Source organism: Sceloporus undulatus, chromosome 4, assembly GCF_019175285.1.
Source record: "Sceloporus undulatus isolate JIND9_A2432 ecotype Alabama chromosome 4, SceUnd_v1.1, whole genome shotgun sequence".
In the NCBI taxonomy this organism is placed as follows: domain Eukaryota; kingdom Metazoa; phylum Chordata; class Lepidosauria; order Squamata; family Phrynosomatidae; genus Sceloporus; species Sceloporus undulatus.
In genome coordinates, this window is record NC_056525.1 from 94495467 (window position 1) to 94513770 (window position 18304).

Consider the following 18304-nt stretch of genomic DNA (forward strand, 5'->3'; position numbering starts at 1 on the left):
GTTTGTTTGTTTATTTACTATGAATAACAAATATGGTGTTATGCCTAATTTGGCTACAATAATCTAAAAAGTGATTGCTTGTCTGTAGTATCAGATGCAAGCAACAAGATGGTCATTAGATGAAAAGAAAATTCTCCTACCACTTGCAAGGCCATGCCTGAATTCTAAAAGCTGCACTCCACCTATATTAAACAACCAAAGTTTTTAAGAGACTATGTAAAATAGGAAATTCATTACTGGGCTGGGAGGAACAAGAAAAGACCTCAAATCTCTTCTGGCAATTGCTCAGATCTTCTTTTCCTGTGTTCAACACATAGAGAGAAATATATATACAAAGAATTAAGTAGAATCAACTTGAAGCATAATTAATTACACATAGAAAAGCAGCTAATGAAACTAATCAAAGTACACAGCGTGTTAATGAAAGTTAGCAGCTGGGACCAAATTATTGCATTAGGCATAGCCAGAGAGTAACTGAAAATACATTCCATCCAGAGCTAATGGCTTATGGCATTGTTCAATATACAGTTACTGAGGAATCACTGAGGCAAAGCTCCAGCAACCCTGTCAGCAATAAGGGTAGTCAACATGCTTAATTGTACTCATGCTACTTGGCTACATTAGCAACCAATGAATTTTCTCCCAATTATTTTTATATGGCATTGAATAACTTAATTTTAAAGTTAAATACAGAGGTAATTGTATGTATGCTTGAAATGTTTTCTGCTTACAAGTCAACATTTGTTAAATCACAGGTTACACCTGGGTTTTCTTCATATGGAAATGCTTAAACATTTTAATGTATTGTATCCATTTATCAGATTCTTCTTTTTCTGGATATTTCAAAAGCAATACAAACAGCAAAAAGATAATCCGGTTATATATTTATAACACAATAGAGATATTATCTGCACCATTTAAGTAGCAAGTCACATCTGGGTTTACATTTGCTTTCCATATTATACATCACCATCTAAACCTTCATATTGTAGTATAGGCACTGCTGAGCCAGAACTGCCAATCACTGGCAGTGAGTATGGTATTTTCATTCTGGATTTCTTCATAGCTTCAACTTTTCCTTTCGATCGCTTAAATCTCTCACTAGTCATTGCATGAGCTAGACATTTCCTAAAACACTTTTCATCTGTGTTTAGTCTTTGTAACATCTGTTTCCTAGAGGAGGGAAAAAATTCATAGTCTTTCATTGCTTGTAATGACACTTGTCCGTCAATCAGATCCCAAAATTGTTCTGCAGGAATACTTATTTTTGTACTTTCTTTATAATCTATGGGACTTTGTAACATATATAAATTCAATGATTTCTACTTCTCCATTTGGAAAAACATACTGTATTACAGATTATCAGATAATCTCTTTATAAGTACAGTAAAGACAGATATCAAAATGGCATTTGCAGGTTTTACCTAGTCATTTGTTTTATTGAACTGTTTTATCGAACCATTTCCTGTATTGCTATGTACTTTATATGTATTAGCCTACTAGCCCCACCACCTTTCCCTTCTCCTTTTATGTCACGTCTTTTTAGATTGTAAGCCTGAGGGCAGGGAACCAACCGTCTAATTAAAAAGATTGTATGTACAGCACTGTGTACATTTACAGCACTTTATAAAGGTTAATAATAATAATAATAATTGTACACAACACACCAGAAAGCTTCTTTTAGTTTACTGTTCTTTATAAAAATCCCTTTAAAAGTTTGGTGGTACAAAAGCTGCAAAAAAAAGCTGCAGGCCCTGGTTACTATTTTTCACCAAGAATTAATCTCATCAGTTCTTGGGTTCCACATCTCACAGGTTTAGTAAAATTAATTGTCCTAAAACATGGCTTGAGGTAGTGTTGCCAGGCTTTCAAAATAGCAATAAAGGAGGATAGAAATTCATGACATGCCCAGAGGGTCAGCAGGTTGAGCCACTAGCTGAGGGAACAGCTACCAGGACAGCAAAAATGTCCGAAAGAGGAAGGTAGGCATGCACTCTGGAGGACAGTAACCATCAGCTACAGACCATGCTCAAGGGATGTAGAACTATTCCAACTAAGCAATCTCTTTCTACATCCGTCTGAGGATAATAGTAGTGAAGAAGCATAAGCAGAAGACCAGCAGCAAGAGACACTGCATGCCAGGGTAGGAGCCAACTTAACTACTAACTGCAGGAAGAAGAAAAGAAAGATTCTGGTGTTGGGGGATTTATTGTTCAGGGATATCGAGTAAACTGTGTAGCTGCTGAATGAGATGAATAAGAAAGTGTGCTGTCTTCCTGATGTGTCAATGAGATGTTGTAGCTCCTCAAGAAAATAGAGCAATACGAGGGACTTCTGGTTAGGCATGGCGTCGACCTGAGTGAACCTTTCGCGTTCCCAGCAAGGGTTCACCAGCCAGGTATTTGAGTTGATTTGGTGACCCCAAACAGCTCGAAATACTCCCTTGGTATAGGAGGTTCAGAGGGGTTTTATTAAGATCCAATTCCCACACCAGGACCTTGATAAACTAGAAAACTGGGTGAAATTATGGGCAAGATCCTCTTCTACCTGTGGAAGGGGATAATCAAAATATAATTTTTCTGCCTATTTTCACTCCCTAGCCAAGGCTGAAAAATCTCAAATGAGCAAATATCAGTCAAGTCTAAAATGTCTTCTTCCTCAACTTGCTTCACTATTAAATTGCAATCAATATGTAAAGATATAGCAAAATCTTCAGATTAATTAAATTCACCTTTGCAGTCTGTGCCTAATTTTTATGCACCAGTATGTCATTAACTTCCTTCCCCAAAAGTAACAATAATGCAGGCAAGACTAATATTAACTTTTTAAACTGAGAAGCAATATACATTCCTCTTGCCTGTTCCGACAATCAAATGCAGAGGGATTGGACAACGATGTCTGCCAGTTCATATTACACTTAACAAAAGATCACTTACTGACTTCAGTCAAGCAAATGGAAACTTCCTGAAAGGTGCAGAGTTGCTCAGGTGCCATTAATGTCATGATTTAAAGACCAACAGATTGTATAGGTGTAGGTCCTAATTTGACATGCAACACCTTTATTAGGAGTAAGGATGAAAATAAAACCCTGAAACATTGATAATTCTGAGGCGAATGATAAAGGATTTGCAGTTAGAGAAATTTCTTTTCAATACCTGGGAGATCAAAACAAAACACCTAACAAAATGTATAAACTCGAAATATCACTATTGGGCCAAAGCAGACTTTTTGGAAGGTGCGATCTCTGGCTGCTCTGGGTGCGATCGCTTTGGGACTGCGGCAATTGGATGCCCAGCTCCCAAATGGGCCGCTAGCAGGAGCGGATTAAATCTGCTCCTTTTGCTGATAGCTTCAAGCCATTTCAGTCAGCCTTGGAGCGCCTTCTGGCCATTTCATCTAAATGTCACATCCCCGAAGTGCCCTAAAGCCGTTCTATTTGGCTTGTCTGTTTCAGGTCTATTCTGTCAGTTTATGGAATGAAACTGAAAGGACTTTCTAGTTCACAAAGAAGGTAACAAAGGGAAAGGGTTATATTTTTAATTCCTCTCCAATTGTAATTTGTAACATGGAATCCTCAAAGCTCTACTGGGAAACATCTGAGTAGCTTAAATTTCCACTTTATAACTGAAGTTGTGAAAAAGAAAACACAAATGACTCAAATTGCTGATCTAAGAATTTGTTATCTCTGCATTTTTTTTATATAAAAAAATCTTTAAAACTCTTTTTGTACTGTGAATTTTTCCCCCTGTAATATTCAATAATGGCAATTTTAATATTATATAATATTTAACAGTCAGCCATCTTAAGCATTTCATATATGGCACAGAAGTATGTGATATGAATGGTCTGTTTATATGAAATGTTTATATACTTCTCAACGGGCAGTACTCTCAGGACCATTTATAAATGCACTTAAAACAATTTGTTTTAAATTCCATTGATAATTATTCAAGCAGCTATCCTTTAAAAAGTTGCATTTGTGCATTTTAAAGCATTCAGTTTTATGTGCAGCAGTCATATCTGCCACATTTTTTATTCAGCCATACATACTTACATTTAATTTCTATCCCATCTTTTCCCCAATATAAGACACAGAGCATCACAGCAGAAATAAAAACAAAGTACTACTAAATGATTATAATAAAAAATTAAAATTAAATAAAATATCCCATTAAAATATTACTACATTAGAACAATTCAAAAACATTTAAAACATAGCTATGCAAATAAAAGTACAATATACACAGTCCATTAAAAGACCCTACTGCAGCAACCATTAAACTGCTCTAAGTCAGTTGTTTGTATTTTTAAAAGTCTTTCCCTTTTGGCAAAGAATTGAAAGGGGGCCAGCTTTGCTTCTGTGGGAGGCAGTTTCATTGCCTGGGAGCAGCCACCAAGGATATAATTTCATGTATCCTCATCAGATGTGTTTGAATAGACTAGAAAGCTGGGCCACAGCTAACAAAATGAACTTGAACAGGGAGAAATGTAAGGTACTGCACTTAGGGTGGAAAAATGAAATGCACAGATATAGGATGGGGGACATCTGGCTGAACAAGACTACATGTGAAAGGGATCTAGGAGTCCAAGTAGACCACAAGTTGAACATGAGTCAACAGTGCGATGCGGCAGCTAACATGGCCAATGTGATTTTAGGCTGCATCAATAGAAGTATAGTGTCTAGATCAGTGGTTCTCAACCTTCCTAATGCCGTGACCCTTTATTATAGTTCCTCATGTTGTGGTGACCCCCAACCATAAAATTATTTTCATTGCTATATGCAAATATGTGTTTTCTGATGGTCTTAGGCGACCCCTATGAAAGGGTCGTTCGACCCCCAAAGGCGTCCCGACCCACAGGTTGGGAACCACTGGTCTAGATAAAGGGAAGTAATTGTGCCACTATATTCTGCTCTGGTCAGGCCCCACTTGGAATATTGTGTCCAGTTCTGGGCACCACAATTAAAAAAGGACATTGAGAAACTGGAGCGTGTCCAAAGGAGGGCGACTAAAATGGTGAAAGGTCTGGAAACCATGCCCTATGAGGAACGCCTTAGGGAGCTGGGGATGTTTAGCCTGGAGAAAAGAAGGTTAAGAGGTGATAGCCCTATTTAAATATTTGAAGGGATGTCATATTGAGGAGGGAGCAAGCTTGTTTTCGGCTGCTCCAGAGACTAAGACCCGGAGCAATGGATGCAAGCTCCAGGAAAAGAGATTCCACCTCAACATTAGGAGGAACTTCCTGACAGTAAGGGCTGTTCGACAGTGGAACAAACTCCCTCGGAGTGTAGTGGAATCTCCCTCCTTGGAGGTCTTCAAACTGAGGCTGGATGGCCATCTGTCGGGGATGCTTTGACTTGGATTTCCTGCATGACAGGGGGTTGGACTGGATGGCCCTTGCGGTGTCTTCCAACTCTAGGATTCTAATGAAAGAAACCCCTTCTGCAAGGATTTGAAAAAGTCAAGCAGTCTCCTCTAAGTACATGCAGATAATTTGGACATTTGGAAGACTAACCAAGAATACATACCTCTCCACATTAAAATGTTTCAACATCTCTTTCCGCTGCCTTTCTTCTTCTGCAATTCCTTTAACTATATGTTTCCTTTCGTGCACTATTTCTTGACGTTTTCTCCAACCATCAAGTCTTATTAAACCTTTTGTCAAAGCTGTATGTTGATTGCTGAAGCGTTGAACAAATGCGTTCTCTAAGGACTTACCGTCCTTGTTCTCCAAAAACCTAATATACTTTTTTTTCATTTTATCCATTATCATTTCCTGTTCCTGCTTCTGCTCTTTCAAAATATTATCAGTCATCATTTTGTCCTCTTCATATTTCTTCAGAGCTTTCTCGTTCTTTTCTTGCTGTAAACGACTAACATACTCTACGCCATCATTTTTGGCAATTAGCATCTGCAACACTTTGCGCTCCTTTTCAACCTGGATGTCCAAGTTATGACTCTGCCAGTAAGCTTTGTCAATGGCACACAAAGGGTAGAGTCTTATTGTTCCAAATGCTCTGGCAAAAATCCTCTTTTCAATGCTTCCTGCCTCATGAAAGGGCATAGTTTCTGGAACAGGATGTGTGAAGTATCTCATATCATGAACAGCATCGAAAAATTCTTTCTCTTTGTCTTGATAATGTTGCATCTCCTTACCCAGTGAATAAAAAGGCATTCTACACACTGAAAGCCTAAATTCGGTTGCCATCTCATCTTTCATGTCAGTTTGTCTCCCATCCAAGAGTCCTAAAAATGAAGTCAATGTCACATCATTATTTTCCTAAATATTAAGTTGCAAACATTTTTGTTATACATTGGGCTCTTAGTTGGCGAATTTCTCTTAGTTTCAAAGATTTATACTTGAATGTATCTGATTCATCCTTTTTGATTCAAGTATCCTTTTTTTGAATGCAGTTAAAAATATGTATGATTAAATTTTGATTAAATGTGGTTAAATTTAATTTAATTTTTGATTTGATTAAAATGTTCATTTTGGGCAATTTTGGAATCAATTTACTTTAGCACCTCTTTTGGACTGAACTACAATTCTGTGATTGGGAACTAAAGTAAGGGTGAATCTGATTGGAACCTGCGTGCTCTTATGGTAGCAAAAAGACTTATAGCAGGGGGGAAAAATCAACATCCATTCAATGGTCAGAAATCTTACTGTTTTGTCCATGCATCAATGTAGTTTTATATTTGAAAATCAAATGAAAATATTTTGTTTTAAAAATGCGGTGTGTTAGTCATAACTAATGTAAACTCCATTTTTTTCAAAGGCATTTATAACATCCAACAGCCAGAACAGACCAGCAAAAAAAGCCAGCTTCCTGGTGGCTTGGGGGTGTGGTGTATGCATGACATGTGCCTCCAAGTTAGCAGGAAGCTGCCATGAAGCTGCCTGGCCATATACACGGTAGCAGCTTTACGGAGCTCTGGCGGCATGGTGTTTAGATGCCGCAAGAGCACCTAAAAGGGCATTTTTCTGGCCCAAAAAGCAGCAGCATTTTGCCGCCTTTTTGGGTCTGAAAAATGCCAGATTGGGGCTGTGGCATGTGACTGCAGTGGCCCTGATCCAACTATCAAAGGGGTGGCATCAAGCCACCCCTTCAGGGCTGTCTGTTTTGGACTTAACGTTAACTGAACCTGGGGGACACTGTTTTCAAAGTGTTTTGCCTTTAATTTTTACAATAGTTGTCTCCTGAACCTTTGCCCTGCTTGCTTGGCTGCTCTATCTGCTGCACATAGAATGTGGGAAACAGATCTCCTTTTCTCAATCTTTTCAGAAACAACCACAAAAGAAGAAAGAAAAGACTAGAGGAAGAAAAGCTGACAGCCTTTCCCCTTAATATCAAAAACATATAACAGAATGCCAATTTGGCCATACATGTGTTGCTCTTGGACCTTTCACCTCCTTACCATAAAGGTTGTAAACCTTGGTCCATCCTGAGTCAGCTATATTCCTGAACTACTTCTAGTTTTTGTTTATAAGCTAATGCTTTGCTTGCCTGCCTTGTTATCCATGAGAGTGGTGGTGCTGCCAGGTTTAAGGGAGCTCTGAACAAATGACAGTAAGGGGAAGCAGCAAGGTCCAATATGCAGCAACTAGATTCTAGTGTTCTTCTTCATCAGGTAATTTTTCTCTGAACATTAATTAAGTACCAACCATATGCAAGATACAGTATGCAGAGATGACATGGGATCAAACTAATTAGGACTCATGGTGAAAAAGGGAGGAAGAATGAGTTTATTGTAAATTGGTAGCAGCAAGAATAGGTAAAGAGCTTCCCAGTAACAAATTGTGTTGAAAATGTCCTTGCAAAGCTGCTACCCTGGAAACTATTCCATCTAATGGCAATCCAAATCTGATATTACATTAATTCACCACAACTCAACCAAGCCAGGAACTGGATACACTAAAGTAAATATACTGGATTTCATTTCTCTTTTCTGAAATGTAATTTAACATCTATTTTCACTTTGTTCTTTTTATATGTAGTAAGATCTTTCAAATACAACAAATGAGTCTGTTCTGATAGTTCTGTGAAGAGTATAAAAAAAAATACCACAGACAGAGGGGAGGAGGACAAAATACCATGGGGGGGGGGGGATAATATATTACTTATACTGTGGCCTGTTACAGACTGCCAAAATAAAGCTGCTTCGGGTCTCTTTGGAGGTATGCTGTTTAAACAATGCATGCACCCTAAGAATCCAGAAGCTGCACCAAAGCTGCACTCCAGTGATTAGGAATGGAGTGTGGCTTTGGCGCGACCTCCGGACTCTTAGGACTCATGCATCATTTAAATAGCATACCTCCAAAGAGACCTGAAGCAGCTTTATTTTGGCAGTCTGTAACAGGCCTGTATGTTAGATTTGTGGCACAGTATAATGCTACACCTTGGTGGGATACAAACCGCCGCCGCCGGTTGGTCCGCGGGGGAGCCGGAGCCTCCACACGGCGCGGCTCCCCTGCGGACCAAAAAAGAAGCTCCAAAATGGAGCTTCTTTTCGAGTCGCGTTTGCAACGTAGCGAGGCGCCAGGGGCGCACTCGCTACGTCACAAAGGACGCGACGCGTACGGACGCTCAGCGTCCAATACGCAAAGATGCCGCCAGCCATGTAGAAGGGCCGGTGCCATCTTGTACGGACGGAGTCCGTATTAGGCCCAGGGGCGTCTAGAAGAGACGCCCCTTTTTTAAAATGGGACGTCCTCTGGACGTCCCAAATGCCGGTTTGTAACCGGCCCTTATCTCTCTGCATTCATTTCAGTTTTGTAATAATAATTCCTAAATACATCAAAGAGGTTTATCAAACAATTATATTGCAAAATTTCCCTACATAGAAATAAATAAAAATCACTTCTTGAAACTATATATGTATAGAGACTGCCACAGACTTGTGGAACTTCTGTTAGCAAACCCCATGCTGTAACCTGGGGTCTTCATATTTTCATATCTAGTATCTGGAGACAGAATGTTTCTGAAAGATTGATGATCTATCAGGAACACTAAGTCAGTTCCCAGGAAAAAAGGAACATGAGGCATGTCTACATCCAGGTAAACAAGACCATCAAATCTAAACATGTGAATTAAGTGCTTCCTCCTTCCCCAACGTCATCTGCACTACTTCTTGCAACTTGAGACAAAGGATGTCTTTGCACTCAGAGCAGTAAGCAAACTTCTCTACCTATTCCTGTTGTGTTCCTAGCCAAACTGCCCTGTCCATCCATCGTGGAGATACCCCAGTCTAATCACTGGTTTTGTCCCCAGCCACTAAAATTAAAATTTATCAACCAATCCAGAATCCCATTGTTAATTTCATTGTTAATTCCATTGTTAATTTCTGGGAAAAGATATTCACCCTTTGTTACCTGAGCAACTAGCCATTGCTTGGGACTAGCTTTCATGTATAAATATGGTTCCAAAATCTAGCAGCTGAGCACACAGGTGGCATTTTTCTCCACACACTATGTATTCTCTGAGTCACCCTCCAACCTCCCAGTCTGAGTCACTCCAACTTTCCATGGTCTATTCATTGAACAGGTAATTATCACTCAATGAAAACCCCTAAAAACCCCACTATCCCATTTCCATACAGTATTTCTATTTTATTAGCTCTTTATCTGTTTGAATTGCTTTCTTATGTGTGACTGAGCTTTGCATTATTCTAAATAAAACCTTCTTAATTCACCTAAAACTTGGAGTCCTCATGAGTTAGTACTGGTATAAACTGGTGCACACTATCAAAAGCTTACCCAAGCTCTTACAAAAGCTAATTTCCCCAACATTTGAAGTAACATTGAACATTGGTGGGAACCCCACATGACCCCCACCTGTTCTTTGGGTAATACTCACAGAATATCTACAGTTAAAATAAAATAAAAGTAGTCACTTCATGATGATTCTTGTTTCTCTACACACACACACACACACACACACACACCACTTTGGGAATCATGGAACCATCATTGTTTTGATCTTTCCCTTTAACAATATCAAGTGTTATTGATTGCATAGACTGAGATCCCTTATCTGGAAATCCAAAATATTCAAAATCATCCACATGGGTGTCTACAATAGTGACATCCTTCGTTTCTGATGGTTCCATGTACAGAAATTTCATTTCATGTACAAAAGCATTATAATATTGTGCATAAAATTACCACCAGGCTGTCTCATGTTTCAACTTGGGTCACATCTCTTTATGCATATGCAAGTATTCCAAAGGCTAAAAAAAATCTAAAACCCAAAACATTTCTGGTCCCAAGCATTTCAGATAGGGGATATGCAACCTGTATTTGTACATCTGATTTCTGTCAATTTCCCCATTCAAAAATGAAAGCTAAAATGGGTTACTTTGGTCAAACTAAATAATTTCTCAAAAATGGCATATAAGTGGCATAGTAAGAGATGCCTATTTCCTACATATACTTGTATGACTACTGAGATATCCCAGGAAAGATCTCCTCTGTGTTACAGCAGTCACTGTGTGGAAACACAGAAGAGAGCCTTCTCGGGGGGGAGGGGGGGAAGCAGTAACAGAATGCTTCCTCACCAAGTCCTACCTGGTGCTGATGTTGGTCTCATTGTGGTGCCATATTAAAACTTAGCTCTTCTCTAAAGCTTTTCAACCCATGGATAAGCACATAATTTGTGGTGAATGTCTGTAGTATATACTGCCTAAATTGTCTTACATTGTTTAAAACTATATTAGATTGTTCTAAATTGCTATTTGATATTGTTTTGTTTAAATTTGTCCAATTTTTTTATTGTTTATACTCCACCTTGATATCTTTGTATATAATATGGGATATAAATATAATATAAATCAGTAACTATTTTAAATATAAATCTCTACCTATTCCTGCCCTGGTGGCGCAGTGGTTAAATGCCTGTACTGCAGCCGTTCACTCAAAACCACAAGGTTGCAAGTTCAAGACCAGCAAAAGGATCCAAGCTCGACTCAGGCTTGCATCCTTCCGAGGTCGCTAAAATGAGTACCCAGACTGTTGGGGGCTAATTAGCATACTTGCTGTTCACCGCTATGATCTTTGGAATAGCGGTATATAAACAAAACAAATTATTATTATTATTATTATTATTATTATTATTATTATTATTATTATTATTATTATTATATAAGATCCCTGTGTGTATTATGTTGCTTTATCTCAAAATCCCCTTTGTTCCTAGAAAGGTCTCATCCTGATTGACTGTAACTTTATGTATGTGTGTCCCGTGTTGATAAGAGTCACATGTCAGGAAACAATTTCAATTATCATTTGTAGCATGATCTCACAGAACAACAGATCACCCTATAATTGATTAAAACTGGAAATCTCCTTTCCAAGAAATTTTAGGTTCTCTCCTCCAGCTCCCAAGCCACACACTTTATCCTAGTGATTCTATGAATAACTTTGCTTCTCTTTCTGTTTATTCCAAAACACAGGACACAAAATCTGATGTACATTTCATTCAGTTATGAATGCATTTTTGCAGCCTCTGAGTTGGTTTCTAGCTTCTATGGCACACACAGAGAAGGCAGTGTTTTTACTAATTTCCAAGTTTATAACAGCTGACACGATCAATCTGAACTGCCGATAGCAATGCTGGAAAAAAAGAAAAGCAGCCAAAGCTTCTATTTACAGCTTAGGAAGCTGACATGTAATTGCTAGAGCCAGGTATAAAGGGATACCAAAAGCAGCAGCCCAGAAAATTCAGAGGGAGTATTTCTCCATAAATATTAGGAAGCATGAAATGATTCCCTAATTGTGCATATCTTCTCTTGACATCTCTTCTTGTATTAACTACCTGTGAGATTGGTCTGACCTTTGTAGCACACAAAGAAAAGTCTTTACTTATCACAGTTGCATAATTATTTTCCATCACTAGTTCCTTGTCACCTTTTGGAGCTAACAAAGTCCTTTATGGATCCAGCCTTCCATGATCAATATTTACACAGAGAGATCTTATATCTGCATCACCCAGCTTTACCTTCTGTCTTTTCACTTAAATTAATCTCATGTTGGCCTTCTTGGCATCCTTCTTCCATTTCTAACTGTGTACTAGTTTCTTGCTTCTCTCTGCTCCTGCAAGAATCCATATTTCTGCCAAGCCATTCTATCTGTATTGCTTTAAATCCATCTCAAAACACAACTTTGCCTCTGCTATAATCTACAGTGCTCCCTCGGGTTACGAAATTAATTCGTTCCGCGGCTAATTTCGTAACCCGAAAAACCTTCGTAACCTGAATTGCCATAGGCGCTAATGGAAAAAAAGCCGCGGCTCTGCCGCGGCTCCATTGAAAACAGCGCCGAGGTTTTTTCGTAACCCGAAAAAACCTTCGTAAGCCGAAACAATAAATCCCTATGGGATTTTTTCGTATCCCGAAAAATTCGTAAGCTGGGTAATTCGTATCCCGGGGTACCACTGTATGCTATAACCTGTGTCTATTAGCTCTGTATTGTTCTTCACCACCTCAAACTGTTTGGTTTAAATAAATTTAAGGAGCAAGGCATACTTATACACCAGCATAACTGAACTGTTCTAGAATATTCCTCCTGAGAGGAGGGTATGAGAAGTTAAATTTAAACAAGCCATTATCTGGATCTTGCCAGTAGAAATGCAGTATTGCAGATAATGAAAACACTACTGAAGATAAGCCTGGATCATCAAAGTTATCAAAAGGAAGTAGAAAGAATTCTTAGGAGGATAGGAAAGGTAAGCCATAAATCCAGTTGTAACAAAATATAAGAGCAAGAAACATCACAGACAACTGAACATTATACCAATGACTTTGTCAGACATTGTTTGCAGTAGTATGTTTTTCACAACTTTATTGAATAAATATTTTTCTTGTTTGTCACAGTTCAGTGTTTCATATTGTGCACAGACACTATATTTTTAGAAGGTGACCTGAAAAGCTGACAGTAAAAATAATTAGAATCTGTATAGATGTAACCACAAAAGTAACGATAAGCTTTCCTCTCATAATTCCTTTAACCTTTGCTGAAAGACGTTGCTAAACAGGGTAGTTTATCACATTTATATGCATAGAATTTCCTCATCATTAATACAACATAAAAGATTAATAATGAAATTCACACTCCAAATCAGTAGAAATTTTTTATGTTCTGCAACGTTGAAACAAATAAATGAAAATAGCTAGGTAGGAGTTCTATGTAATACTAACATTATTTCTTGTCAAATTTGGTTAATCCATTAACTTGGAAACAGCCTTATGATGATTGCAGCTTACAACAGACAGGACTAGATCTCAAAGGGAGTTTGCTTTGCTGTTGCCAAAAGAGACAGTAATTTTATTCCTTGGCTTTTACATGGCCAAGAAAGAGTCAACCCTTCCTCAAGACCATCTTAAACACCATCTTAAGCAAACGTCTTCAAAAGTTGCAGGCTCATGAATCTGACATCTGTACTCATCTTCTGTATGATTTTTAACATCTTTGCTGATGAAGAAGCCAGTGACTTTTGAAGTTCAATGTGCTTTGCACTTTTTGCTTGGCCCAATGTATGTACTACTGGAATGTTTCTTTTGGCCTTTTTTTTCTTTGGGGGGAGGGCATTTTGCTGCATGGCCAGAAAAATGTAACATGTGGAGTAGAGATATCCAAAACAGGTACCCCTGAATATCCATTTCCCCCCATTATTATTCTATTCTACAGTGCATATGTTGGAAGCCTGCGCCGGAAGAAGCTTCAGCGCACCAGGAAAAAATAATGGGGTGCGCGCCCAAATCGCACCACATGGGGCTTGAGCATATGTGTTTTTTCCTTTATGCGAGGGGAGGGTCCGGAATGGATCCCTGTGTAAGGGAAGAGTGCACTGTACTATTCTATTCTATTTACCTCTTCGAAATCCCTGAATACTTACTTTTACTTAAAACAAGCTAGTCCCACACACATAATGTGCTGTGGACTGCTGGCTCAGGAGAAAGATACTGTATTAACATTTAATCCTTTTACTGGTGTAGCAACACAAATCTCCAAGTAATTATTTGGAATTAAAAATAGGCATGCTCACTGTAGATTGGGATATTTGACCTTAAGAATAGTATGCAAATACTATTGGATCTACAACCTATAACAATACTAAACAGGTTAATTATGATTAGATTATGGGTTCCAGCTAATGTGACTAGTTTATGTCCTTCAGCTTTCCAGATGTTTCTTACAGGGCCATTACTGTTCAAATATACCTTGCTTTAATCAAATATGGGAGAAATTTCCAAATCATATTTAAAAGCCCTTGAACTGTGCAGTTTATTATGAAACTGCAGCCTTAAATGATTCATAGGAATTTCTTTATCATTCTCACAAAGAGAATACTAAAATAACCTTACATGCCATGAATTCTTTAGAGATAAATTGTATAAAACTCCACAAATTTTTTGTTCCCTGTCAACAAATGGTTTCTATGATAGTTTGGGACAAATCAGACATTGAGGGTAACACATATACCTCACAATTATCCTGTTTTTATTTGCACAACAGACTTTCCTCAGATATTTCCGTCAGCTATCAGATTTTCAAATTAAGCAAGGGTTTACTTTCCAATGTGAATTACAACATTTACTTCCTAAAGAACTTGCTAAAACAAAAGCACACTAAATGTAAGATGCATAACAGAGGAAAATCAAGTGTTATGACAAGCAAATTTTTGCACCACTTTAGGGATCATTTCTTCTAAAATACTGATAAATGTAGTTTACTTTGACCTATTTTTTTGCACAAGATTCTCCTTTTGTATCTGTAGTTGGTGATTTAATTCACTGCATTTTCCTTATATATGTCTTAAACATGTATTCTATTGGGGGTTCCATTAAAACTGATTATGCTTCATGTGCCTTTTCAGTATGACAGTACCATACAACTGATATAAGATGGCCAGGAATAGTTAAATTACCTTACTGAAAGGCATTTGATTCTTCACCCAAAGTAATTTTCTTTTCTCAGGAAATGGTTGAACAAGCTGACAATTCAAAGTTAATATAATATATGCAATAGAGATATCCATATACCACACCTATATTTAGAAACCAGCATCAGACTACCTGCCTGCCTAACTCATGTGGATGTTTTCAGTGAAACAAACAAATGGAGAAAAACTATCACCAACAAGTACATTTGTGCTGATGATTAAGGAAGTTTTGAGAGCATTGGTACAGATCTGGGTTGACACAGCATATTCACGATGACTGGTCCCACATTAGATATGCATTTCTTATAGATAATGGAGTGATCATGTCAGTTCTGTGTAAAATATCATGTGGCCCTCATTCTATCCTGCAGTTAATCATACGTTTTTGTGCAAAGAGCAGATGCTCATGACCTCACAAATATCTGGCCAGCAGCCTGCATTTTTTAAAGATGTGCAAAGCATACTGTATCTAGTAACTATGCCACAGATGAAAATGACACTAATGATAACTGATGACTGGTGTTTTCAGTCTCGTGAGTCAAACCCAACTTCACAAATTATGTAAAAGGTCCATGTTCTTTGATGAATGAAACACATCCACGTGTTATAATCCCTCCACGTCACGCTGTAGAGAGTGATTAAAAAATCTAATTCTCTCAGGTTTTGTAAATAAAATGATATCTCTTGTTTTTTCATCGGTGTAGACCACAAGTTCCCAGAATTAAAAACAAAACAAAACACAAACAATGCAAATATTTCTCCATGGTACTTTAAGATTAGATGTTTACAGCAGTGTTGAAGATCTTTTGTTTTCCCAAATGTTGGTGAATTCCTATCATATTTTATCTACAGCTCATGGGAATTGAAATCCAACACACGGGAAGGTAACGTATTCACCACCCTTACTGTATAGGGTGAAGACAACATTAAGTGAATGTGAAATTTAAGTATAATTTTAATTGAGAATAGATGGACATATATATCAAAACAAAGCAATAAATTAGTTTCTACGATTTAAGAAATGACATAGGAAGCTTATAAAATATACTTAACATTGCCTTTGGTACAGAACACTGCCTTTGGTACTAACCCTTTCTAGGTGGTGATCTTGATTTTTTCTGTTTGATCTTTTCCTTTTCTTCCAATCTGAGTATGGTTGAGAGAACTGGATATTTCAAACTCTTCAAATATAAATGGAGCTCCTTACGATTTTTCAGATCTACATTCTGTTAAAATCAACACTTCATTTATCAGACATATTGTGATAGCAATATACCAAAATACTTCCAAGAGTAGCACTTACTTCAATATAGATTTTACTAACTTTCATTTAACTGCAGTAAAAAAAATTATGTTAATTCTTCTTTTCTTCATTTATACCCTTTCATGAAGAATTATTTGTCTCTCTAGGCAGCATCAGTGTTTATATGGATGAATGAATACTTGTTTCAACTTCACATCCCTATGCTCCTTGAATAAATTCTAGCTTTCAGACTAAACAACCCTTTCACTCATCATCTGTTACACCAAGATGCATTTCTCTGAAGCTTGTAGATGACAAGGGCACCTTAGCTTTATTTGTGTAAACAAAAGAAGCATTCAGTTTAAGAAGAAGCATATGCTATTTGTGAGGCATTTGAAAATCACTAAGTAGTGACTAAAGTGAAGACTCCTGCTTACATACATACATAAAAGAACTGTAGTCTGTTAAACCTCATCTTTAACTTAAATGTCTGGATACAACACTGATTAACATGAATCTAAAAATCCCAGGCAGTGCTCCAAGGTTCACTCAGCCTTCCATCCTTTTGTAGGTCAGTAAAATGAGTGCCCAGCTTGTTGAGAGCAATTTGGCTTACACACTGTAAACCACTTAGGGAGTGCTAGTTCACCGATAAGCAGTATAGAAATGTACTTGCTATTGCTATAAAAATGATAGAAAACAGATAGAAATTATCATTACATTAGTATTTTATTTGGATCAAGTTAGATAGTTACTAAGGAAAACTAGTTATTGGATACCATTCGGATGTTTGCTAAACTCCAACTTGCTTCCACTTTCTACCCAGGCTACCATAATAATGTCAATTGTCAATATGCTTGTGTTACTTGCATGGCTCAGTAAAAATTCATGGCCATAGATTGTAGACACCTGGCTGCTAGCCCCAAGGACGCTGAGCCTGCCCTTCCCGCCACACTGAGCCTTTCCTCCACCTTGGCCAGAGACAGTGGCGGCAGAGGAGTCGGGAGGCTGCTTTCTCCCTTATTTCATGTGCGACTCAGAGGGGAGATACGGCATCTGGGCGGTGACTGGGTGAGAGGAGGATGATAAAGAAGGACAGCCCTGTCTGCCCTGAGCTGTCTTACTTCATTTTGTTTGTTTCAATTGTTTTAATGGTGTAACTATTTTAACTGTTATTGTGTTTTATTATTACGTAATGGTGGGGGGTTGTAAAGGGACAGTATAATATGACTATTGTTTGTATTTTGCATTTTTATTCTATGTTGTAATATTGTTAATTGTTTTATAATAATTTCTGTTGTAATTCGCCTTGATTCCTCCAGGAAAAGGCAGAATATAAATAAATTATATTATTATTACTATTATTAATGGATTTGATTATTTGAAGACAGATGTAATTTTGAGGAAGTTGTGTTTGTAGCATGTAGACTTACTAGACAAAGAAAACAGAACTTCCCTTCCTTTTCTCACTGTGTCTAGACTTGAATTTTAAGATTAAAACTTTTGGAGACTGTTTTGATGTGCAATCTTTATATACTGCCTAATTATTTTAGGTGCCTTATGAACAATATTGGTAAAGATACATCCTAAATTGTAAATGCAAGCTTGATGGTTTATATCAGGCAGTGGGGTGCATGGGGGAATTCTGGATGTGCATGTGTGCTCCCAGGTGTGTCAGAAGTCCCACGCCAGAAGTCCTGCCCCCATAAGTACCCCCCCCCCCCAATGACTGACTGCACTGGGTGACACCAACCCTAGAAATGCCACTGATATCAGGCTTTCTTTATTTATTTGGAGAAGGTATTATTTCTAGAAGAATGATGGCTTGGTGCTTAATAGGGATAGTTAAAGTATTTTTTAAACTAGTTGTAAACATACTTATTGAGTGTTGAGAAATCCTGATGAAAAGAATCCTGGGCTGACAACAATCTTTGAAGTTTGGGACTTATACTCTGGAAAATTTCTGACTAGCTGTTTCTATGCAGAAAATTATCTTCTACACTGGAAATAGTATTTCTGCATTATTTTCTGTGTAGAAAATGCTGTTTTCTGTGCAGAACTTTGGAACTTTAATTTAATGTTGTTTTATAATTCTGTGTGTTTGACTACATGTATTTGTTATT

The 18304-nt window shown here is 37.7% G+C and overlaps 1 protein-coding gene across 3 annotated transcripts in view; it reads right to left on the bottom strand.

Moving 5' to 3' along the window:
- Positions 1-872: 872 nt before the first annotated feature.
- Positions 873-18304, bottom strand: part of LRRIQ3 (leucine rich repeats and IQ motif containing 3) — a 38394-nt gene continuing 20962 nt past the window's right edge. For all 3 annotated transcript variants that reach the window (XM_042466196.1, XM_042466198.1, XM_042466197.1), the window contains 3 exons: positions 16029-16164; positions 5528-6245; positions 873-1173 (listed from right to left, as the gene is read on the bottom strand). In XM_042466196.1, the coding sequence (XP_042322130.1) occupies positions 960-1173; positions 5528-6245; positions 16029-16164 (1068 nt within the window). In that variant the 3' untranslated portion in view covers positions 873-959. The remainder of the gene's footprint in view (positions 1174-5527; positions 6246-16028; positions 16165-18304) is intronic.